General features: G+C 43.6%; 1 protein-coding gene across 1 annotated transcript in view; it reads right to left on the reverse strand.

Annotated features, from left to right (window-relative positions):
* The window catches only part of SYCP1 (synaptonemal complex protein 1), a 5,090,281-nt gene that overhangs the window by 3,687,078 nt on the left and 1,383,135 nt on the right, over positions 1-20,068 (reverse strand). Inside the window, exon 11 of the mRNA XM_086919665.1 lies at positions 16,064-16,137. Coding sequence (XP_086775791.1) covers positions 16,064-16,137 — 74 coding nt within the window. The remainder of the gene's footprint in view (positions 1-16,063; positions 16,138-20,068) is intronic.

Raw genomic sequence — 20,068 nt, forward strand, 5'->3', positions numbered from 1 at the left:
TCCTGATGGCGCCTATAGTATACTGATGAGTTGTGCATGCATGAGACTGCGTATGCATCCCTGTAGGTAGAAGCACTCCATTGGGTTCATTAAAGACTCCAAAGTTGATGATAGGTTATTTTTGTTCTTTATTTTTTATAAGTTTGTTGCCAGTTCATGATATTAATAGCATATCAGAAAATTCAGATTTAAATCATAGTACTTTCCATTTATTAAAACTCCGATGCATTTCGGGCTAATCTAGCCCTTTCTCAAGGAGTACTGAAAAACGAAGAAGATATAAAGGACTATCAGATGGCTGGGATTACAAACAAGGTCAGACGTGAGGTTAAAAAAACATGCGGCGTGCTCGTGATTTAAAAAACAAAAGGCTGTTTGTGGAAGGGACTGTGCAAAGGATAACTTAATAGGGTTGTGATATTGGTAGTGTTTGGGGTTCTATGCGGGTGTGTGGGAGAAGGTATAATACGTGGCGTTAGCCATGTACTTACGAAACTTGCAGCGGCGTGTACGGCTGTTAGGCTATGGAGAAAGTGATTAAAATTACTAAATGTACGGGTTAGTTAAATGTTAAATACCTGCGTGTGTTCTACTTCTGGCACAGAACTGGCATTTGCTTTTGAAGTTGATGGCAAACAGGTCCAGGTTCACTCTGCTCCAACACTGAAGATCTTGTAGAGCTGGGCTTGGTTCACATCCAGTTGTTGGGTATTCCTAAGAGATTTTCTGCTGTCGGAGAAACTTGATGCAGTATGACCTATACTCACAGCATCTGGGTTCCACTAACACACAACAGTGTTCCTCCGTATTCTTTTACGTAAAGCATGGATGTTGTACTGTCTTATCCATATCAGTACTGAAGCACTTTTGATTCTGCGACGGAAGGATTGCAATCCTTGTCTGGCAGGTCTCACTTTATGCACATTTATGTGTAGGTTTCCATCTTCGTGTTTTAAATTGCCAGTAGGAGCTAGCTCCTCCACATGGGCTTCCCAGCTGTCCATCTGGATGTCTGTTGTCTTGCTGAAAACCAATGCCTATTGTTTTTTTTCCCCTTACAGTCTCCCTGGGCAGGACTGTTCTTGTATTTTGAGCATATTACTCCTTCTCTAGACAGTCACTGAGCAGGTGATTCAGTACTAAAATGTTTTGTAAAATGTAAATAGGACTATTTATTTAGGACTATAGAAATTACTACCACTATGAGGGTTTCTGAAGCGTTCACCCATTAGGCACCATGCTACACTGTGTAGGTGGCAAATTTGCTTCTTTGAGGAGAAAGCCTTTCTGTTATCTGGGTCCAGGATTGCTTTCACAAACTGTGTTTGATTTTGAGGCATAGATTATAGCTTTTCTTTGTTTTAACAAACAGCAGCTTCAGATTATCTCTAGTGGAAGCCTAGATGGAATGAATTATTATTGCTTTTATCAGTCAATCATCCATGTAAGGGAGCACCTCATGTCTATGTCGACTGAAACAGGGTGATAAGGAAGTCATACATTTTGTAGAGATCCTTGGATCCGATGTGAGGAACTCCATTTCCATCAGAAGATGAAGGATTTCATTGAGTAGAACAATGCAAAACAATAGTTTTTTGAGGTATTCATTCAAATGTCAAAGATCTAAGATTTGTCATCACTCTCTGGACTTCTTTCATTTGACAAAAATGTGAATAAAACTGCTTTGATTTTGCTGGATTTAGGTTTGCTTTGGACAGGCTGATGTGGGTTGTGGTCTATACCCTTGCTGAAAATATGATTGGCATTAAGGTTACTGACATATTTGGTAGTGGTGTGACCCATATATTCCTCTATACAAGGAATGATCCCAAAATGGCACATAGACTTCTACAAATTGAGCACTTCTCTCGCAAGGCTGTTAAAGCTAGAGAGAGGCACCATTTGTTAGCAGCTGACCCAGCAGAGGGCCAGTGGTCCACAGAAGCAGACCTTTGGCTGGGAGTTCCCCGCTTCTAAGTGGTATACTGTACCAACAAATCTGGAGCTATATATCTGCATTTGTATCATACTGACTGTTACAAAGGAAACAATTCTACAGTTTTCACAGTGGATCTTATTCTATTGTTTACATGTTCACCTGATAAATAAACTTTCGTCCCAAAAGGCATAGGGATTTGGAATATTGATTAAGGAAGAACTATATAAAGAAATATTTTGAATGAACACAGAATTAAACCATTGTAGGACATACACTAAAGATATTTATAAAGATGTCGTTGGAAATAATTATTAAAGACTATAAGAAATATTCCTAATGTTCCCTTACATAGACTAACAGGATCACCAAAGGTTGTGAAAAGCTTTCAGTCCATTGAGTCTGGCTTCTTTTACTCTCTACCTGGAGGGACCATAGGCAAGGCGTTAAGGTTTACTCTGACAAATGAGGCTTAAAATTGTGTTGGCCGTGTATGCGTTGCTGAGTGCAAGGGAATCCGCAACCTGCTTCCTCAGAAGCAGCACCAAGGCCAGAGCCTGTGTAGGTGCAGAGTTGGGCAGAATCAGGGTTGAAACCGCCTGGAAAGCTAAACCTGCAGCACTGACCTTTTGGGTATGACCCTTGATCCATGATGAAGGAATTGTCATTGCAAGTGTACCTCATTCAAAGTCTAATTTGGTTTTAAGAATTACAAGCGCATTGCACAATGGATTATGTGTAAGCAAAGCTTCCACTTGTAATGTCAAAAGCCATTCTGTGGCCTTCTCAAAAGGAAGGTTCTCAATCATTTGAATAGCTGACCTAAGACCTTATTTTGAGTTTGGCTGATGTGATACTTCCACAGCATGGGGGGTTTTGGGGAGCACTCCGAATTTCTCCATATTTCCTTTACATCCAATCGGAACTCATCATGTTCCTAGTTTGCGTGCTGGTTGGGTAAGTGCCTAAACCCTAGGGCACCAGTGAACAAGCAAATAGAGGGGCAAAGGCATTGCCCCAACCCACCGCACAATTGCTCAGCCTTCTGACAGTCGACTTTGTCTTCTTCATTTTGATAACTCTTATCAAACATTTTTAACCATACTTTTGTCAGTCTCTGGTAAATCCATTAATCCACTTATATAGATTTTTATGTCACTCCACACACGGGATTTTAATGCAATTTTCAAATTTCTAGTGCGAATGCTGTGCCCATCCGGACCTCTTGCGCAAGCACGACAGAAGCACAGGGTTCTTCCAAAAACAGCGTTTATTCAAAAACCAATGCATTTCGAGCATCAAGTGCTCTTCGTCAGGGTACGCTGGAAATAATACAGAAACAAATATCCATTAACAGCTTTGCTTGACTTAATGTATGACGTGCTAATACATTACGCAGAGTTATAAAAATGAAGAAGACAAAGTCGACTGCCAGAAGGCTGAGCAATTGTGCGGTGGGTTGGGGCAATGACTTTGCCCCTCTATTTTCTTGATGTGATACTTCGCCACAAATGTGACGGAGATTCTGTCCACATTTTTGCAAGTGCCATAGCATAATAAGGCAGTCAAGATATCTGTTTTTGACTGAATATCCCATCCTCCATACTCTAAATCATGGCCAATATGTCTCCATAGGTTCCACCTAATGAACTATTAGATGCAGTAAGAAATCAACAAACTGAGCAAGAGCCTATAGAATGATTTTTTTTTATTTTTTTAATTTTATTTTTGTTGCAGCATCAAAGTTACACAGCATACGTATTTCCCAGCCAGTTTGCACACTTCGCCCACCCCTCTACCGTTCCGCCTGCATCACACAGCCATTCAGCCCACATCCCGGAGGCTGGGCGGCAAAAGTCTTCGACCTGGAAGGCGCTGAGTGACAAAACAATTATATGCACATCCATTCAATGTCTCTCGTGGTTGGCCCATCATATGTCGCTGCTTTTCCAATATAGAGCCTATAGAATGATATTGTGAATTCATACAATTATGTAGACATATAGCTTATTTACTGAACATGATGTTGCTTAGCCTGTAGCCATTTCCTTTGGCCATGTAAAATATACTGCTTTGCCTTTTTGCTTCTACCACACTTTGCCTCACTTTCATTCATGGCACAGCAAAGCAAGATTGCTCAATCGAGCTAGCTCCATGTCTGAAAGAGTCTCATGGTTCACCATAGTAGTTTTGTGCTCTGCTGTCTTTTCCATTCCCATACATGAGGAAATCTAATACTCCTATACTTTCAAATTCAGCAGAGGGCACCTAATGTGGCAGAGGTTCCACTAGGGGTTTCCCTAGTCTCCTTCGTAGAGATCAAGTTTTGATCCATGGTTTACTAAGTAATCTTAAGTTTGATCTTTGCTGGTAATATTGACTGTTTTCTAAGAATGATAATATGGGGGTATATTTACTAGTTGTAAGTGCTATAATAACCTCATCTCTTGTCTGGCATCTTAACTGTGAATGTAGTGTCATTACCCCGAGTTTTAGGACTGCCAGTCCATGTTGTGTGAGGTTTGAGATCTGCCCGTTTAGGCCCCTACACGTATGGTGATGTTAATGAACGAGTTACTTACCTTTGGTAGCGATGTATCTGTTAGAGACACAGTCTAGTCACAGATTCCTTAACTTAGAATCACTCCTATGGGGCCCGTGTTTGGTGAAGACTCGGAGCAGCAGGCTCCGGCATCACGTTTATGGGAGGTTGACGACCTCTGTGACTTCTTCCTGTGCTTACCTGCGTCAGGCAAGTGTCGTCCGTGGGAACGACTCCGTGATCTGTCCCGAACAGAAGCCCCAGCTCGAGATAGAGACTACTGCAAGGACTCCGAACTGGACATCCGAACAGACAGCAACTTCATCCGACGTTCCCACAGGGACTTCGACTTCAGCTGCTGGCAGGCGTTGCACTTCTCAGAGTCCTGCTGCTCTCCCAAGCAACAGCAGATCTCGTGTGGATCCGTCGCCAACATCTGCCGTGTACAGGTCTCACATGACTTGAGGCATCGCACACTGTTCCCGGACGCTAAAAGGCGTCGATAACGTCGGAAAACAAAAACAGGCCAGAGGAACCGCTTCTCCTGGATCTGCGTTGGGACTAGGAAAATTAGGAAACTGATGTCAGCGCGCCACACTGTGCCCCACTGTGCCCCAGCGCGCAGAGGTACTGCTGAAGATTTTCCAGATCCAGTCTGACACCTGGGGATATTCTAAGTTGCGGAATCTATGGCTAGATGTCTCTATCAGATATATGTTACATACCTTAAAGTTACTGTCTCAATAATAAGCCCATTTCATTAGCATATGTTTACATAAGGCATTATGATTGAGCAGAATATGCAGAATAATACTTTTTTCTTTTGTGTGGGCAAGATCACCACATGCTATGTTTTACTCCTGCACTGCTCAAAGCTGACAGACACTCGAGGCAAAGCTTTTCCTAAAGAATGACCTTGCTAGAAGCTCTGGCTTCCACACTAACAGGGTTCTGAACATATCATGTAATAATGTACTTTTAAATGCTTAAAATGAAAGCAGTTCAGCTAAATATTGTACTTCACACAAGAAATATAAGCTCTATCTGATTAGGTAGAAGTACACAGAAAAAACAGATGATAGAGTACACATTGCTTGTCAGGACATAATACATAAGGCCATCAGGTCTGCAGCAAGTAAGTGGTACATATTAGATGACTTGGCAAAAAAGCAGCATAATAGGATGAAGCCATCATATAAGTAAGGAGTTCTAGATTATTTGACTGTGGATGTGTGAGAAATACTGTTTAGGGAATATATCTTACTCCTGTTATCACTGAGTTATCCTAATAGATATGACCTATATTCAGGGTCACTGGAATTATGAGGCAGAGTTGACTAAATTATGCAGCAATAAAAGGCAAATTATGTGGCACATTTCTTGATAGTATTACTTCATTATTTTGTCAATTTTAAACTTGTTATCGCTGTCTGGGCTTTAGCTGCCCCTCATTAGTACCAGCTTAACACCAAAATACAGCAATAAGCTACGGAAAGGTGACCAGTCAGCCTTTGCAATGGGCATTCTTCTATATGGCAATGTGTTGCTGCGTTTTTTGGTAACGTTTGAACCCTTTGAACTAGAAACAATGTTTTTGTTAAAATGGGCATATTGTGCAGCAGAGGATAGATTATGTGGCAAATGTGGCAAATCTATAATTATACAAAAGTCGCCACAGCCACACAATTGCATAAGTCCATTGGCCCTGTCTATATTATATAAGTACGCAATAAGCATTTAGGTTCTGATTATGAGAAGATTGTACTAGGGAAATGGTAAATTAACAAGTGAATTTACATTTACAATGTGGTAAATCTGCCTGAGAACTATCCACTTATAAGCTAAATTCCATGGTTGGTGAACTGATGAGAGGAACCATTTTTCTTTTCGTAAAAACCTCAAAGAATCCCCATGTCTTTGGGGTTTTATTCATACCTTTACAACCTGCTGTTAGTAGGTGGTAAAAATATAAATAAACAACAAGGTCCACCTCTAGAAGGTATTCTGTGAGCCAGAGTACATCAGGCATACACAGTATTTGTTAAAATACCCCTCACACACCAAAAGGGCCCTTGGTGTCATGCTTCATCATCGGGGTCTTCCCGCCCCGAGACTGGGTGTGCTACGACTAGCGGCTATGCTGGAGCACTTAGATATTGTAAGTGCTACGTGAAGTGTATTGAGTCAGTGTGAGTAGGGTCAGGAGTGATATAGAAAAGTGAGATTTAAAAGAATTCCTGGCCTTATGAAAGCAAAACATACTTTATTGAATTCATTAACATTGAACTCATTGATAGAAACTATTGGCCAGGTAGTGGCAGCTAATAATAGCTCTTGCGCAGCGTGGTGAGCGCGTTTTGTTTTTAAAAAGCCCGTTTTTGTATTTTGGTTCGTTTTTTTATTCTCCCCTGATTTTAATAGGCAGTACTCCTGGGGCTCTCCCCTCACTTGCACTGTAATTGGTTAGAACACCGCCGCTTGTGCGGGTCCGGTTTCGGGGTTGTGGAGGGTTTATTTCTTTTTACTTCCTAGCGGGCGCCATCTTGAGAAGGGCTTTGACGCTCTTCCAGCGTCATCTTGGGTGTACCGGGGGGTCGTTTTTGCTCCCACCTGGAGGGACTATTTAGGTGGTCCTTGGGCCCTGAACTCATTGATAGAAACTATTGGCCAGGTAGTGGCAGCTAATAATAGCTCTTGCGCAGCGTGGTGAGCGCGTTTTGTTTTTAAAAAGCCCGTTTTTGTATTTTGGTTCGTTTTTTTATTCTACCCTGATTTTAATAGGCAGTACTCCTGGGGCTCTCCCCTCACTTGCACTGTAATTGGTTAGAACACCGCCGCTTGTGCGGGTCCGGTTTCGGGGTTGTGGAGGGTTTATTTCTTTTTACTTCCTAGCGGGCGCCATCTTGAGAAGGGCTTTGACGCTCTTCCAGCGCCATCTTGGGTGTACCGGAGGGTCGTTTTTGCTCCCCACCTGGAGGGACTATTTAGGTGGTCCTTGGGCACTGAACTCATTGATAGAAACTATTGGCCAGGTAGTGGCAGCTAATAATAGCTCTTGCGCAGCGTGGTGAGCGCGTTTTGTTTTTAAAAAGCCCGTTTTTGTATTTTGGTTCGTTTTTTTATTCTCCCCTGATTTTAATAGGCAGTACTCCTGGGGCTCTCCCCTCACTTGCACTGTAATTGGTTAGAACACCGCCGCTTGTGCGGGTCCGGTTTCGGGGTTGAGGAGGGTTTATTTCTTTTTACTTCCTAGCGGGCGCCATCTTGAGAAGGGCTTTGACGCTCTTCCAGCGTCATCTTGGGTGTACCGGGGGGTCGTTTTTGCTCCCCACCTGGAGGGACTATTTAGGTGGTCCTTGGGCCCTGAACTCATTGATAGAAACTATTGGCCAGGTAGTGGCAGCTAATAATAGCTCTTGCGCAGCGTGGTGAGCGCGTTTTGTTTTTAAAAAGCCCGTTTTTGTATTTTGGTTCGTTTTTTTATTCTACCCTGATTTTAATAGGCAGTACTCCTGGGGCTCTCCCCTCACTTGCACTGTAATTGGTTAGAACACCGCCGCTTGTGCGGGTCCGGTTTCGGGGTTGTGGAGGGTTTATTTCTTTTTACTTCCTAGCGGGCGCCATCTTGAGAAGGGCTTTGACGCTCTTCCAGCGCCATCTTGGGTGTACCGGAGGGTCGTTTTTGCTCCCCACCTGGAGGGACTATTTAGGTGGTCCTTGGGCACTGAACTCATTGATAGAAACTATTGGCCAGGTAGTGGCAGCTAATAATAGCTCTTGCGCAGCGTGGTGAGCGCGTTTTGTTTTTAAAAAGCCCGTTTTTGTATTTTGGTTCGTTTTTTTATTCTCCCCTGATTTTAATAGGCAGTACTCCTGGGGCTCTCCCCTCACTTGCACTGTAATTGGTTAGAACACCGCCGCTTGTGCGGGTCCGGTTTCGGGGTTGTGGAGGGTTTATTTCTTTTTACTTCCTAGCGGGCGCCATCTTGAGAAGGGCTTTGACGCTCTTCCAGCGCCATCTTGGGTGTACCGGAGGGTCGTTTTTGCTCCCCACCTGGAGGGACTATTTAAACTAGTCCACCGAGCGCAGCGGGATCGCGCAGCGGGTCAGCCTCCGCTTTGCCGGAGTCTTGCCAGAGTCCTGCCCGTCTGCGCCCGTCTGCGCCCGTCAGCGTACCGGAGGCGGACGGGGCTGGACGGTTGGGTTTCTTCTTTTTATTGTAGGACTTCTGTGCTATTTTTGAGTTATGATTTGTTATACTTCGGCAGATCTACTTGCTCTACGCCCCCTTCGTGGGCAATGTCATTCTATCTTCCCTGGCGGTCGGGCTTCAAGGAAAGGTTGCTTAACCTGCGGTTGGCGTCTTTCGATGTCGACTGGAACCGCGTCCGATGTTATCCCAGCTCCTTTTCAATGCCATCTCCTTAATACCAGATCTCTGAATTGTCATATTCTTGATATTTGGAATCTATTACAGAATTCTAATTTATCCTGTTTGTTTCTTACAGAGACCTGGCTGAGCGATTGCTCCGCTCCCGATTTAGCCAACGCCATCCCTCCGGAATACAACATCTTCAGGAGAGACAGAACATCGGGAAGAGGAGGAGGAGTAGCACTTGTTGTAAATAAAAACATTCCCTGTTCAACTTTCCCGGTAGAGAATATTCAGGGATGTTTCATGAGTACTGTTGATAATCGGGGTAATCTGACTGAGCATACTGGTACATTTGCTGTGTAACATGTTGTGTGGCGGCTATGGGTTGGGGTTGGGGTACAGCTACTGTCTGTTGCGTGTTCTGAGGATGTTGCGTGTTCTGCGGAACATTTTGTGGAACATGTTCTTGTCTAGGTGGACGCGGTCTTTCTTTCGTCTTGCCTGTAGCTATATTGTGTCTCAGAACGGTACATTCGTTTATATAGTGACCTGGCTGTTTACAATAATTGCAGTTCCCTTTAACAGGAGCTGCAGGATGACTGGTCGGTGTCGTACCCCTCTTCTGACCATCAGCTGGGACAGACTGAGCAACTAGTACTTTCATTTTCGTGTCTTTAATACGTCTCTGTTCATGTTCGTGTTCTTCTCTAATTCGGTTCTGGTGGTACTGTAACATTTGCAACATTTGGGAAGGGGTATTTGCTTGCCATGTACTCTCAACCTTTAGTACTCTATTTTTAACTTGTGGTAAGGAATTCTCTACTAATTTGGTCACAAAAAGATGTGGATACGATTCACTACTTGTTTTCAGGCCGCTATTAATAATGAAACATTTCTCGAATCTGGAATAAAAATCACTAGTATCTTCGTCTTGTTTCTGTTTGCAGGCTGAGATTGCATCCCAGTCTTCCTTTTTAGTTGTTAATAACCTCGGCAAGACCTGTACTAATAAATCGGGCAATGCTCTGGCTTTTTCTCCAAGACCAGTACCAGGGATTCGTGTGTTTTCTTCGTTTTCTAATTCTGCCCAATCAATCTTTTTCTCTCCCACTTCCCATTCTTTTTCTTTGAGTTTTTCGTAAATCCCTGCTGGCAACAGAACCTTCAACATTTTAATGATATCGGGATACGTATACTCCCCCATGCGGAGCATGTCTTTTAATTCATGGTGACACCCTGCTGGATCTTTATCATGACAAGGCACTAATTTTTTCATTTCCAATAGTTCCATTTTCGTTAAGGGGGTGTAAACAAATACTCGTTCAAGCTCACCACCTGTTGCCCGTACGGGATGAACTTCTCGTAAGGGGTTCTGTCTGTCTATGTAAAAGGTTTTCCTTACTGGGGGTGGAACAGGAACGAAATGTGGAGTCAGGAAAGTTCTGTATTTGTGTCGTTGTTCTAGAATGACATTAATTAAATCGGTACCTAGGCCTCTCCATCTACCTAGGAGTAACTCTTCCAATATATTGTATAGGGGACCTGGATCAGAATGCTGATTTTCATACAGTGTAATGAGGTGTTGGATCATGTACATACCAGCTAGTCGCTGTTCGTCTGGGGAAAGATTCAAAAATGTTTGCGCTACTGAGTCATCTTTATATACGCTGGTATTGCCAGCCCATTGGACTGCTGACCGGGCTAGTTCCTGTTCATGCATGGTATTAAGTTCACTGTAACCTATTCGTTGTTTCAGTACTTTATCAGTGGCTTGGAATAGATGCTCAAGAGAACATTGTTCTGGTATGGGAGAAAGAAAACTTTTCTTACATTCTGGGCGTATGGGTCTGTCAAAAGGTCTCGCCCTACCTACGTACGCTATTCTATTTGCGTTCCCTGTTTCTATATCATCGTCTTCTGAGACTTCATCCTCCGCTTTCTCGGCTTCTCTTGCTGCTCTTTCCTTTTCGTGTATGTCTAGAATTTCTTTACAAATCTTTCTATACATGGATTCTATACAACCTTGCTTACTATGTTTACCATCAGCTATGTTGTCACTCCATTTTATCAGGACCTTCATCTCTTTTTTGCTTTTACCTGGCTGATCTTGTTCCCTTATCAAACAATTTATCAAAAACTGTAAGATCATATTTTGAGTCTCCACCTTCCTGTGTGCCATGGCCTCGTGAATACTTTCTGGTCTCTCCCCCGTTCTAATAAAGTGATATATGTTGTCTAAATGTTTCCTCATATCTGGTAAAATAGTCAAATAGTTTGTAACACGTCGTACACGTATTGAATATAGAATCATCTGGTCTTCGCCTGGTACTGGATCATATCTGCAATCAGTAAGGTACTGTTTGAGGGCTGCGTATGTAGCTACTTTTGGTGTTCGCTGTAATGCTGCTTCTCTTAGTGTAGTTCGTTTTACTTGAGGCGGGGTGATAGGGGTACCTCCTACTGCTCCTCCTGAAGTGTGATCGTCAACTATTACTGGCTGTGCTGTCGCTGGTGATGGTGTAGCTGGTAAAGTAGGTGTAGGTAATGTAGGATGGCCCTGGGTTGCAGGTGGATTAAAAGGATTTCCAGGACCAGTGGCAGGAGAAACAGTGGGGGGAATCGTATCATGAACAGGGTTGTGAACAGGGTTGTGAGGATGAATATTTGGAGGAGGATTTGTATTTGCATATTCTGGGACAGTGTCATCTAAGTAAGAAGAAAGGAAAATTTCCGCTGCGGTCTGTTTCTGACGAAGTTTAGTGGGGACCAATGGTGGCGGTAAATTACTGGGTACTTCCGGGGTCGCCTTAGGCAGGCCCTCGGCGAGGAGGGGATACATGCCTTTCATAAGGGCATTTCTTTGTCGGTCTAATTGTTCTGCTTTAACTCGTTCACCTTCTTCTAGTAATTCTTTTTCTTGGGCCTTTTCTGATGATTCTCTACTTTTCTCTGCCTTTCTAATTTCTTTCTCTGTTCTTCTATGGGCTTCTTTACGCCACAATTCTATGGCATCTTTCTGAGATTGTCTGGCTTTCTTTTTCCAAAGTGCTTCTTCTACTCTCATGATGCATTCAGCATCCCATGTCCCTGAGACAGGCCATCTATATTTCTCTTCTAGATCCTTGGTATAGTCAACCCATAAGTCTAAGTACAGTATGGCATCTAAGCCATGTTTATGGTACATAAAATGTCCGGGAGTGTCCCTAGGCGGGACGGGAACTGCTTCTTCGAGTATCCCTTTCCTGGTTCCTATCTGACGTAATTTCGAAAACAGCGGCATATTTGAACTTACTTGAACGTGGACACAATAAACACAGTAATGAATTGCAAACAATCATTCATAACACGACATTAAACACATTAAAACGTTTCAGACTGATACTACCTGATACATAGAAAAACACAAACTCTGAAAATCTTGAGAAACAATACTAGAATACTGGATCACTGGATGCACTGCTAAAACAGTACAGACATACCGGTCCCAAAAAGAGACACGTCATACCGTATCCACCTAAGTGAACACGTCTGGACCGGGTCTGTGTACTCAGACCCGTCTTGACCGGGCACAAATTAATGAACCCGTCTAGATGCGTTCCCAACAACGGTACTCACCGGGAAGCAAAACTGAAGGCCTCGGAAACTCGACACTGGACTGGACTGGACTGCTACGGCGTCTGGCTGCTACTACGCATGCGCTTCGGAACAGGTGGGCCTCCGGATACCTCGGACCTTGCTCTCTCGGCTTGGGCTCTGGTCGGGACTCTCCGCATTCCTCACCGCCTCGTCTGGATGCCGGACCGCAGTCTCCGTCTCCTCCGTGGGCCTGAGGGAGTTAGCAGGAAAACCCGCAGGTGTGCACAGAAAGGGGTCCGTAACGGCTGTAGAAGGGGTCAGGGGCCTGCGTTACATCGCCGGCGCGTGGGGAAGGGGAGGAGTCCCTATTCGGGCGCCAGATTATGTGGTAAATAAAATTACCGGGACTATTTTTCTATACATTAAATGACAATAAGGATAGCTCAATAAAAATGAGAGGCAGAGTCCGTGGTATCTGAGTCATACAGGCTTTAATTAAGTGGCTCGAGATACTGGACATCGGGTTCCATCACCACTAAGGTTCAGGAAGGGATATTCAACATTTTATTAACATCACACATTATATATAGTAAAACTGTATAATTGAAATGAATACAGTAGGCGTAACAAGTGAAAAGAGAGTGATAAGAACACATGGGCGTAAAAGAAGGCGTGTACAGGGGCGTACACGGAGGTGTGTGCTGGAAGCGTCACAGAAGTGTCATAGGTGGGTGGATGCATGGAGACATTCTGCAGGGTCAGCAGAAACCTTTACCCTGGATGCGTGCGCAACTGAGTATGACGTGGTATTGACGTGTAACTGGGGAGAGCTGGGGGGCTTGACTTTAGCACTAGTAGAGGAGTCTGGTGTCTGGGATGTGCACCTATAGCATATCTGATATCTTGTGTTTGGAGGATGTGTTGTCTGAAGTAAAAGGTCTCTCGGGCAGGGGTCGTTCAATACTGAATGCTAGTGGGTGCATACGTGTCTTGGTTCAATGCGCGGGGGCCATGGGCCTGCCATGGTAACGGGTTCGGTAAATCACTTGCAAGGAGACAGGAAGGCCGGGCCCTTTGCTCTGCAGCCGGGAATATGTTTACCTATATCACTAGACTGGAATGTGTTTTTGCGGAGGTTGAGCAGATAACTGTAGGCAACATACCGTCTTGGCAGGCAGGCCAGGCCGAGCCGGGCACCGCTTGGCTGGGCAGGAAGTAAGGTAGAGGTCAGGGATGCATACCTAAACTGCAGCTTTCAGAGACAGAAGAGACTCGGAGCCTCAATTAAGGGCCTGGCTCGGCTGAGCCAGAAAAACGTGGAAAACGTGTGCTTCGCGTTATTTAAAAGTGCACCATGTAAATGCATTGGAAACGTAGGCCTGAATGCGGAATCAGTACTTTATACATGAAGGGCTTACTAACTGACATGCTAACATTAGACGGAAATGCAGAGGCATGATTAAAACAGGCACGGAAAAGGAATTACATGATAACCTGGACATACATGGGGCACGGGTGCATGGATAGGGTGCGAGTGGGGGTCACACTGACTACCTAAAAATTTCTATTTCCTCAGATCCCTCGGGTCTCGTACCAGGTCCTGATCCTTGGTCTTCGTTTATTCCACATACCGGAAGGCTTGCTTCCGTCTCCTCCACGCCGGTGTGGTTGCACACCAACTTCCGTGTTTTATCTGTCCTTATTGCGGAACGGCGCTGACGTTGGGTGGGGGCGTGGCTTCATCCTCTTCGTAGCCCCAGTTAAATGAACCGGCGTCCTCTTCCTCATATGACGGTTTCCAAAGGGGAGAATTGTGTGATCTTCAGTCGTCCTGCTGAGGGGAGACAAGAGGGGAGAGAGACGCTCTGGAGACCACCAGTTTGTATACAGTTCAGATCTGTCATGGTCCGATCCCACCCGTCACACATCCTCCAGCAGGAAACAACATACGATTATGCTACAATGGTACTATATGCGTGCGAGCCCACAACTCCAGCTACTTGTTGGCATTGCAGCAACCAGGTGGGGAATTTTCAGCAAATAGGGTGGTCCTGCTATCTCATCACTATTTTCTGGAAAGAAATTCTGGGACACTTGAAAAGCCTTCTACAATACATGATCCCAGCAGACTACTTCACAGTTAATCTAGGAATACGCCCTGTAATGACTGAAGCAATGACTTATGCCATTTGGTACCTTGTACATCATATGACGAAAGCAGCAAAGCCACTCATCGCTGTAGCTCGGAAGTCCCCTACCGTCCCTCCAATAGCGACATGGTTCACAAGGCTTTGGCACACTTTGGCCATGGAGTACCTGTCCCATAAACTCTCTCTCAGAAATGAAATATGCAAGCCTCTGGTAGCCCTTAGTCCACTGCATGTCCTGATTAGAATACTTTTGTTTTCTCCCGCCTAGACTCTGGGCCCTCCATTTGTTTGATTAGTGACTGGAGCGGTAGCATGGAGACCCCCTCTGGCCTTGCTGGACTGTGGCGCTGGGTACACCCTCGCCCCCGAAGCCACCCTCTTTATGCCTCCCCCACTCACATAATCCCACTTTGCTTCTTTCGAGGCACAGTTGGATAAATGTTTCCTATGCTGTTTCTCATTTTATGCACAGTGGGACTCTTTGTTCACACATCAGGATATCGCTGGGCAGAGTTCTGCTGCCTCCTCTTACACCCCTCTTCTTGGGGGTTCCCCTCTCCTGTATGGGATTATAAGTGATGTTCATTGGGCATAGCCCTCTTGCTTTTTAGACATAAGACTAACCCTGGGCGGAGTTCCCGGAGTTGCACTACGCTGAACTCCACGCAGTGCAGAAAAAATACTCAGCTGTACTATGCGGAGCTCCGCAAGCGGCGGAGTACAATAGAAAAATGCAGTTTACGTTGATTGCACAGTGCTGGATTCTTGTCCACACTGTGCAACCAATGCGAATGGCACCATACACAGCGCAAGCAGTCTCTGCTTTCCTTTTCTGCTGCTCGAGTAGATTTTTACTCAAGCAGCAGCTTTCTCAATGCAAACGGGCAGTTTCTCAACGTGAGCTTTCGCGAGCATACGCGACCAGTGAGAAACCTGCCCCCCGCGTTGAGAAATCTCACCGGGATGTTGATTTTCGACACTCGCGCTCACCAACTTGATGTTGACTATCACAAATGAGGAAAAATCTCACCGGGAGTTTGATTTTCCTTGCTCGCGGTCACCAACTTGACATTGACAAACGCGATTGAGGAAAAAAACTCCCCTAAGCATGGCGGAGCGGAGTTTTTTGGAGCTTCTCGTAACGCAGAGTTTGAAAAACTCCGTGAGCGGAGCGGCGTTCATCGCCCAGGGTTACATAAGATGCAAATAATGAGTTTTTTTCACCTCCTTACCGAACATGCCATGATAATCTCCCTTGCCACTTGATCGCTGCTACTTTTTAGCTTTTTGTCCATATTGTGGTTACTCTGCCTGCTATGTAAGATTCTGCCTCAATATGTGATGTCCGAAATGTTACTGGTTAACCCTGTACTGTTTGATACAACTTAATAAACAGATTTGAAATAAAGGTGCCAATCAACTACACAATGACACTCAAGGCACAAAGATTGATAGAAAAAACCAAGCACTCAGATTTTCTTACCCTCATTTCCTCAAATTCCGCAATCACTGTGTCTAGTTTTATAGTGGATTTTTCCAGTTTTTCATTTTGCTCTTCTAAATGATGGTAAAACATGGACAAAAAAATAGAACGTTATCAGCTTAAAATTTACTTAATTTTTAGTGTTGTTTATGTTGCGTAGTGTTATGATTTGTGCAGCTTTTAAAGTTAAACAAGACTGTTAATAATCAACTGGAAATGTACCTGCCGAGGACTATTATGAGAGACGAATTCACGTATACTCCACTTGATGAAAAGATAGTAGACATGCATGGGATGATTTCTTTTAACAGTGAGAACTTGGCCCAAGGACATTATAGCGCTTTACAGGAGAACCAGATACATTACACAAGGACAAATGAATTGTTTTGTTTTTTGAGGGCATAGAGTGGCGAGGCCATATTATATGATTTGCCCAGAATCACAAGAGGTTGAGCTCAAATTGGTAGTTGAAGCTGGCTCTCAAGTTCCACAGTTGGCAGTTAGGCTACATTTCCTCCCTGTTGGCTATTTCTGCCAAAATTACAAACCTCCTAATATGACACCTCCTCAAATGCATAGAGGTTGCAAAATTATTCTACCACAAACCATTAAGATTATAACTATAATAAAGCAGCAAACATGATAAATGGCAGAATCAATACACCATGTATCAAAAGAAACCTGATACATAGAATACAAAATGTATTAAAACAAACATGATTCATATTATGCAATACAAAGTCAATAAGAAAATTTGGAAGAGTAAATTGAATAATCTATCAACCACACTAAAATGAGAATGGCCTTCACTGAAAAAATGTAGCAAACCTTGAACTGAATATGGTAGAAATTAAAAGAATATGACATTCACTGAAATGACTCACATGTGCCAAGAGGAATAAAATGCAGGTTGAAATGAATGGGAAGGGCTGAAATCAATATAACAATCCAATACATGAATGACACATTTCAAATTAACATATTGTTTTAGGAAATGGATATAGTAAATGTTGAAAAGAATAAGAAATACAATGTAATGAAAATTAGAGATTCTGGGCCTGATACAAAAAGGTAAACTTAGGGCCCGATTTACAAAGGTAAATTTAGAGAAAAGTCTAATTTTACAACTTTTGGTATTCTCAAAGGGTAGTTACTACTCGTAAATGCCCTTTGTGAATACCGAAAGTCGAACTCTATGACTTTCAGTATTCACAAAGGGCATTAACGAGTAGTAAATACCCTTTGTGAATACCGAAAGTCGTAAAGTTAGACATTTGTCTAACTTTACCGTTGTGAATCAGGGCCTTAGACTTTTGTGTACATTTATGATTTCTTTGCAATTCACAAAGCACATTTACAAATAGTATTTTAACAACTGCCTATCTTTTTATGTGCAGAGTCTCCACCACGAATGCAGTCTCCACAGTCATAAAGATACTACTCGTGAAATGGCAAAAAATGTTAAACTTACATAAAATTGTAAGTTTACCTTTGTGAACTAGGCCCTTTGTAACTGTTGTTCAAATAAATAGGACTCAAATTGAAATTAATATGATATGTATGAATTTAAATTTGACATGCTTTAAAATAAATAGGACTGATTTGGAAAATAAAATGTCTTAGAAAACGTTCAAATGAGCGTGAGATATGTTGCAAGGAATATGACCAGTATTAAAATTAATTAAAATTACGACGAACATAAAATTAAGATCAATTAAGCAAATATGCACTGCAATATATCAAGAGACAAAACCATTATGAACTATGCTTTTTATTTCTCATATTTCTTTAATTGGTTTTTGCAAGCAAAGAACAATTCAGTTCCGGAACACTTCCTCCTATCCCCCCTCCCCCACAAACTTAGAGAGAGGCGAGTCCTCTGCAGACATCGTACTTTAAACAAGCATCTACAATGCAATAGGTCTCACATTTGCGAGTGTGTTTAAGCTATTGGTATTGTAAATGACAATGCCTTTTATGGATCTGTTTTGATAATTTACACATAAATAAAAGGCATTGTCATTTACAATGCTGATAGCTCAAACTCTTATAAATACAAGACCTATTTTATTTCCAAGATATGTTCGCAATTGTCCCGGGCAGCTTGGAAAGTGAGAGCGTGCATGGTGCACTGAATGTTGCAGGAAAGCATGTTGTGTCTATAGTAGGAGAAACTCATTAAAGAAAATATTTAGTCTTTAATAACTAAGACATACTGTGTAACAACAGAAGGTAAAGGGCTGGTCCTCATGGGATGTTACAAATGAAGACAAGGCAGTAATAAGGAGGGACTAACAAGCCTATTAAAGAATCAGACGCCAACATTTACAAAGGACAATGACACAAGACAATGAAAAATATTGGCGGAAAAAGGGAAAATCTTCACATCCATACTCGAATACAAAATGCCTGGCAGAGAAGCGCATGCGTTGCCCAGGCTCGACCTAAAAAAGGATATTGCAAGTCTGTTCTCATTTTCATGATCTTGTAAAGAAAAATTGCATTCTCGGGAGGAGCACTTTTCTCGGGAGGTGCACTTATGAGCTACATATGACGTTTGATTGTATGACGCAATAAGTATGTATTGACAAGAGCAGTACCATACATTCCATCCCAATCAGATGTGCAAGCCTACTCGGTGTGCCAAGTTTCAAAGTACTGATTCAGAAAAGGGGGTGGTGATGAACAGAGTGTCTGAATTAAGCAGACCACTCTTACCCAGTCCAAAGATCAGGGCTTGATCCATCACCGTTTTTTAGCTCACTGCACCATCCCAGCTCAGAACCTAGCTATATGCAAATTAGTCTGTCCCTGGCCCAGTGCATCATGGGAACAGGGCAGACCAAACTACCAAGCCAATTCTTATACTGGGAAGGAAACAAGCTTCCGGGTACCGGTTTCTGGCATTTCAGCCGTCTTCCGCCCGGCTTGCTTGAATCCTGATGGTGCAATGAGCAAGGGACTCACATCTGAGTATACCCTTCCACGCTTATGGTGGACAAAAACGATTCAGAAAAGGGGGTGGTGATGAACAGAGTGTCTGAATTAAGCAGACCACTCTTATCCAGTCCAAAGATCAGGGCTTGATCCATCACCGTTTTTTAGCTCACTGCACCATCCCAGCTCAGAACCTAGCTATATGCAAATTAGTCTGTCCCTGGCCCAGTGCATCATGGAAACAGGGCAGACCAAACTACCAAGCCAATTCTTATACTGGGAAGGAAACAAGCTTCCGGGTACCGGTTTCTGGCATTTCAGCCGTCTTCCGCCCGGCTTGCTTGAATCCTGATGGTGCAATGAGCAAGGGACTCACATCTGAGTATACCCTTCCACGCTTATGGTGGACAAAAACGATTCAGAAAAGGGGGTGGTGATGAACAGAGTGCCTGAATTAAGCAGACCACTCTTACCCAGTCCAAAGATCAGGGCTTGATCCATCACCGTTTTTTAGCTCACTGCACCATCCCAGCTCAGAACCTAGCTATATGCAAATTAGTCTGTCCCTGGCCCAGTGCATCATGGGAAGAGGGCAGACCAAACTACAAAGCCAATTCTTATAGTGGGAAGGAAACAAGCTTCCGGGGACCGGTTTCTGGCATTTCAGCCGTCTTCGGCCCTGCCTGCTTGAATCCTGATGGTGCAATGAGCAAGGGACTCACATCTGAGTATACCCTTCCACGCTTATGGTGGACAAAAACAATTCAGAAAAGGGGGTGGTGATGAACAGAGTGTCTGAATTAAGCAGACCACTCTTATCCAGTCCAAAGATCAGGGCTTGATCCATCACCGTTTTTTAGCTCACTGCACCATCCCAGCTCAGAACCTAGCTATATGCAAATTAGTCTGTCCCTGGCCCAGTGCATCATGGGAACAGGGCAGACCAAACTACCAAGCCAATTCTTATACTGGGAAGGAAACAAGCTTCCGGGGACCGGTTTCTGGCATTTCAGCCGTCTTCGGCCCTGCCTGCTTGAATCCTGATGGTGCAATGAGCAAGGGACTCAC

This window comes from Lissotriton vulgaris, chromosome 5, assembly GCF_964263255.1.
Source record: "Lissotriton vulgaris chromosome 5, aLisVul1.2, whole genome shotgun sequence".
NCBI classification, from domain to species: Eukaryota; Metazoa; Chordata; class Amphibia; order Caudata; family Salamandridae; genus Lissotriton; species Lissotriton vulgaris.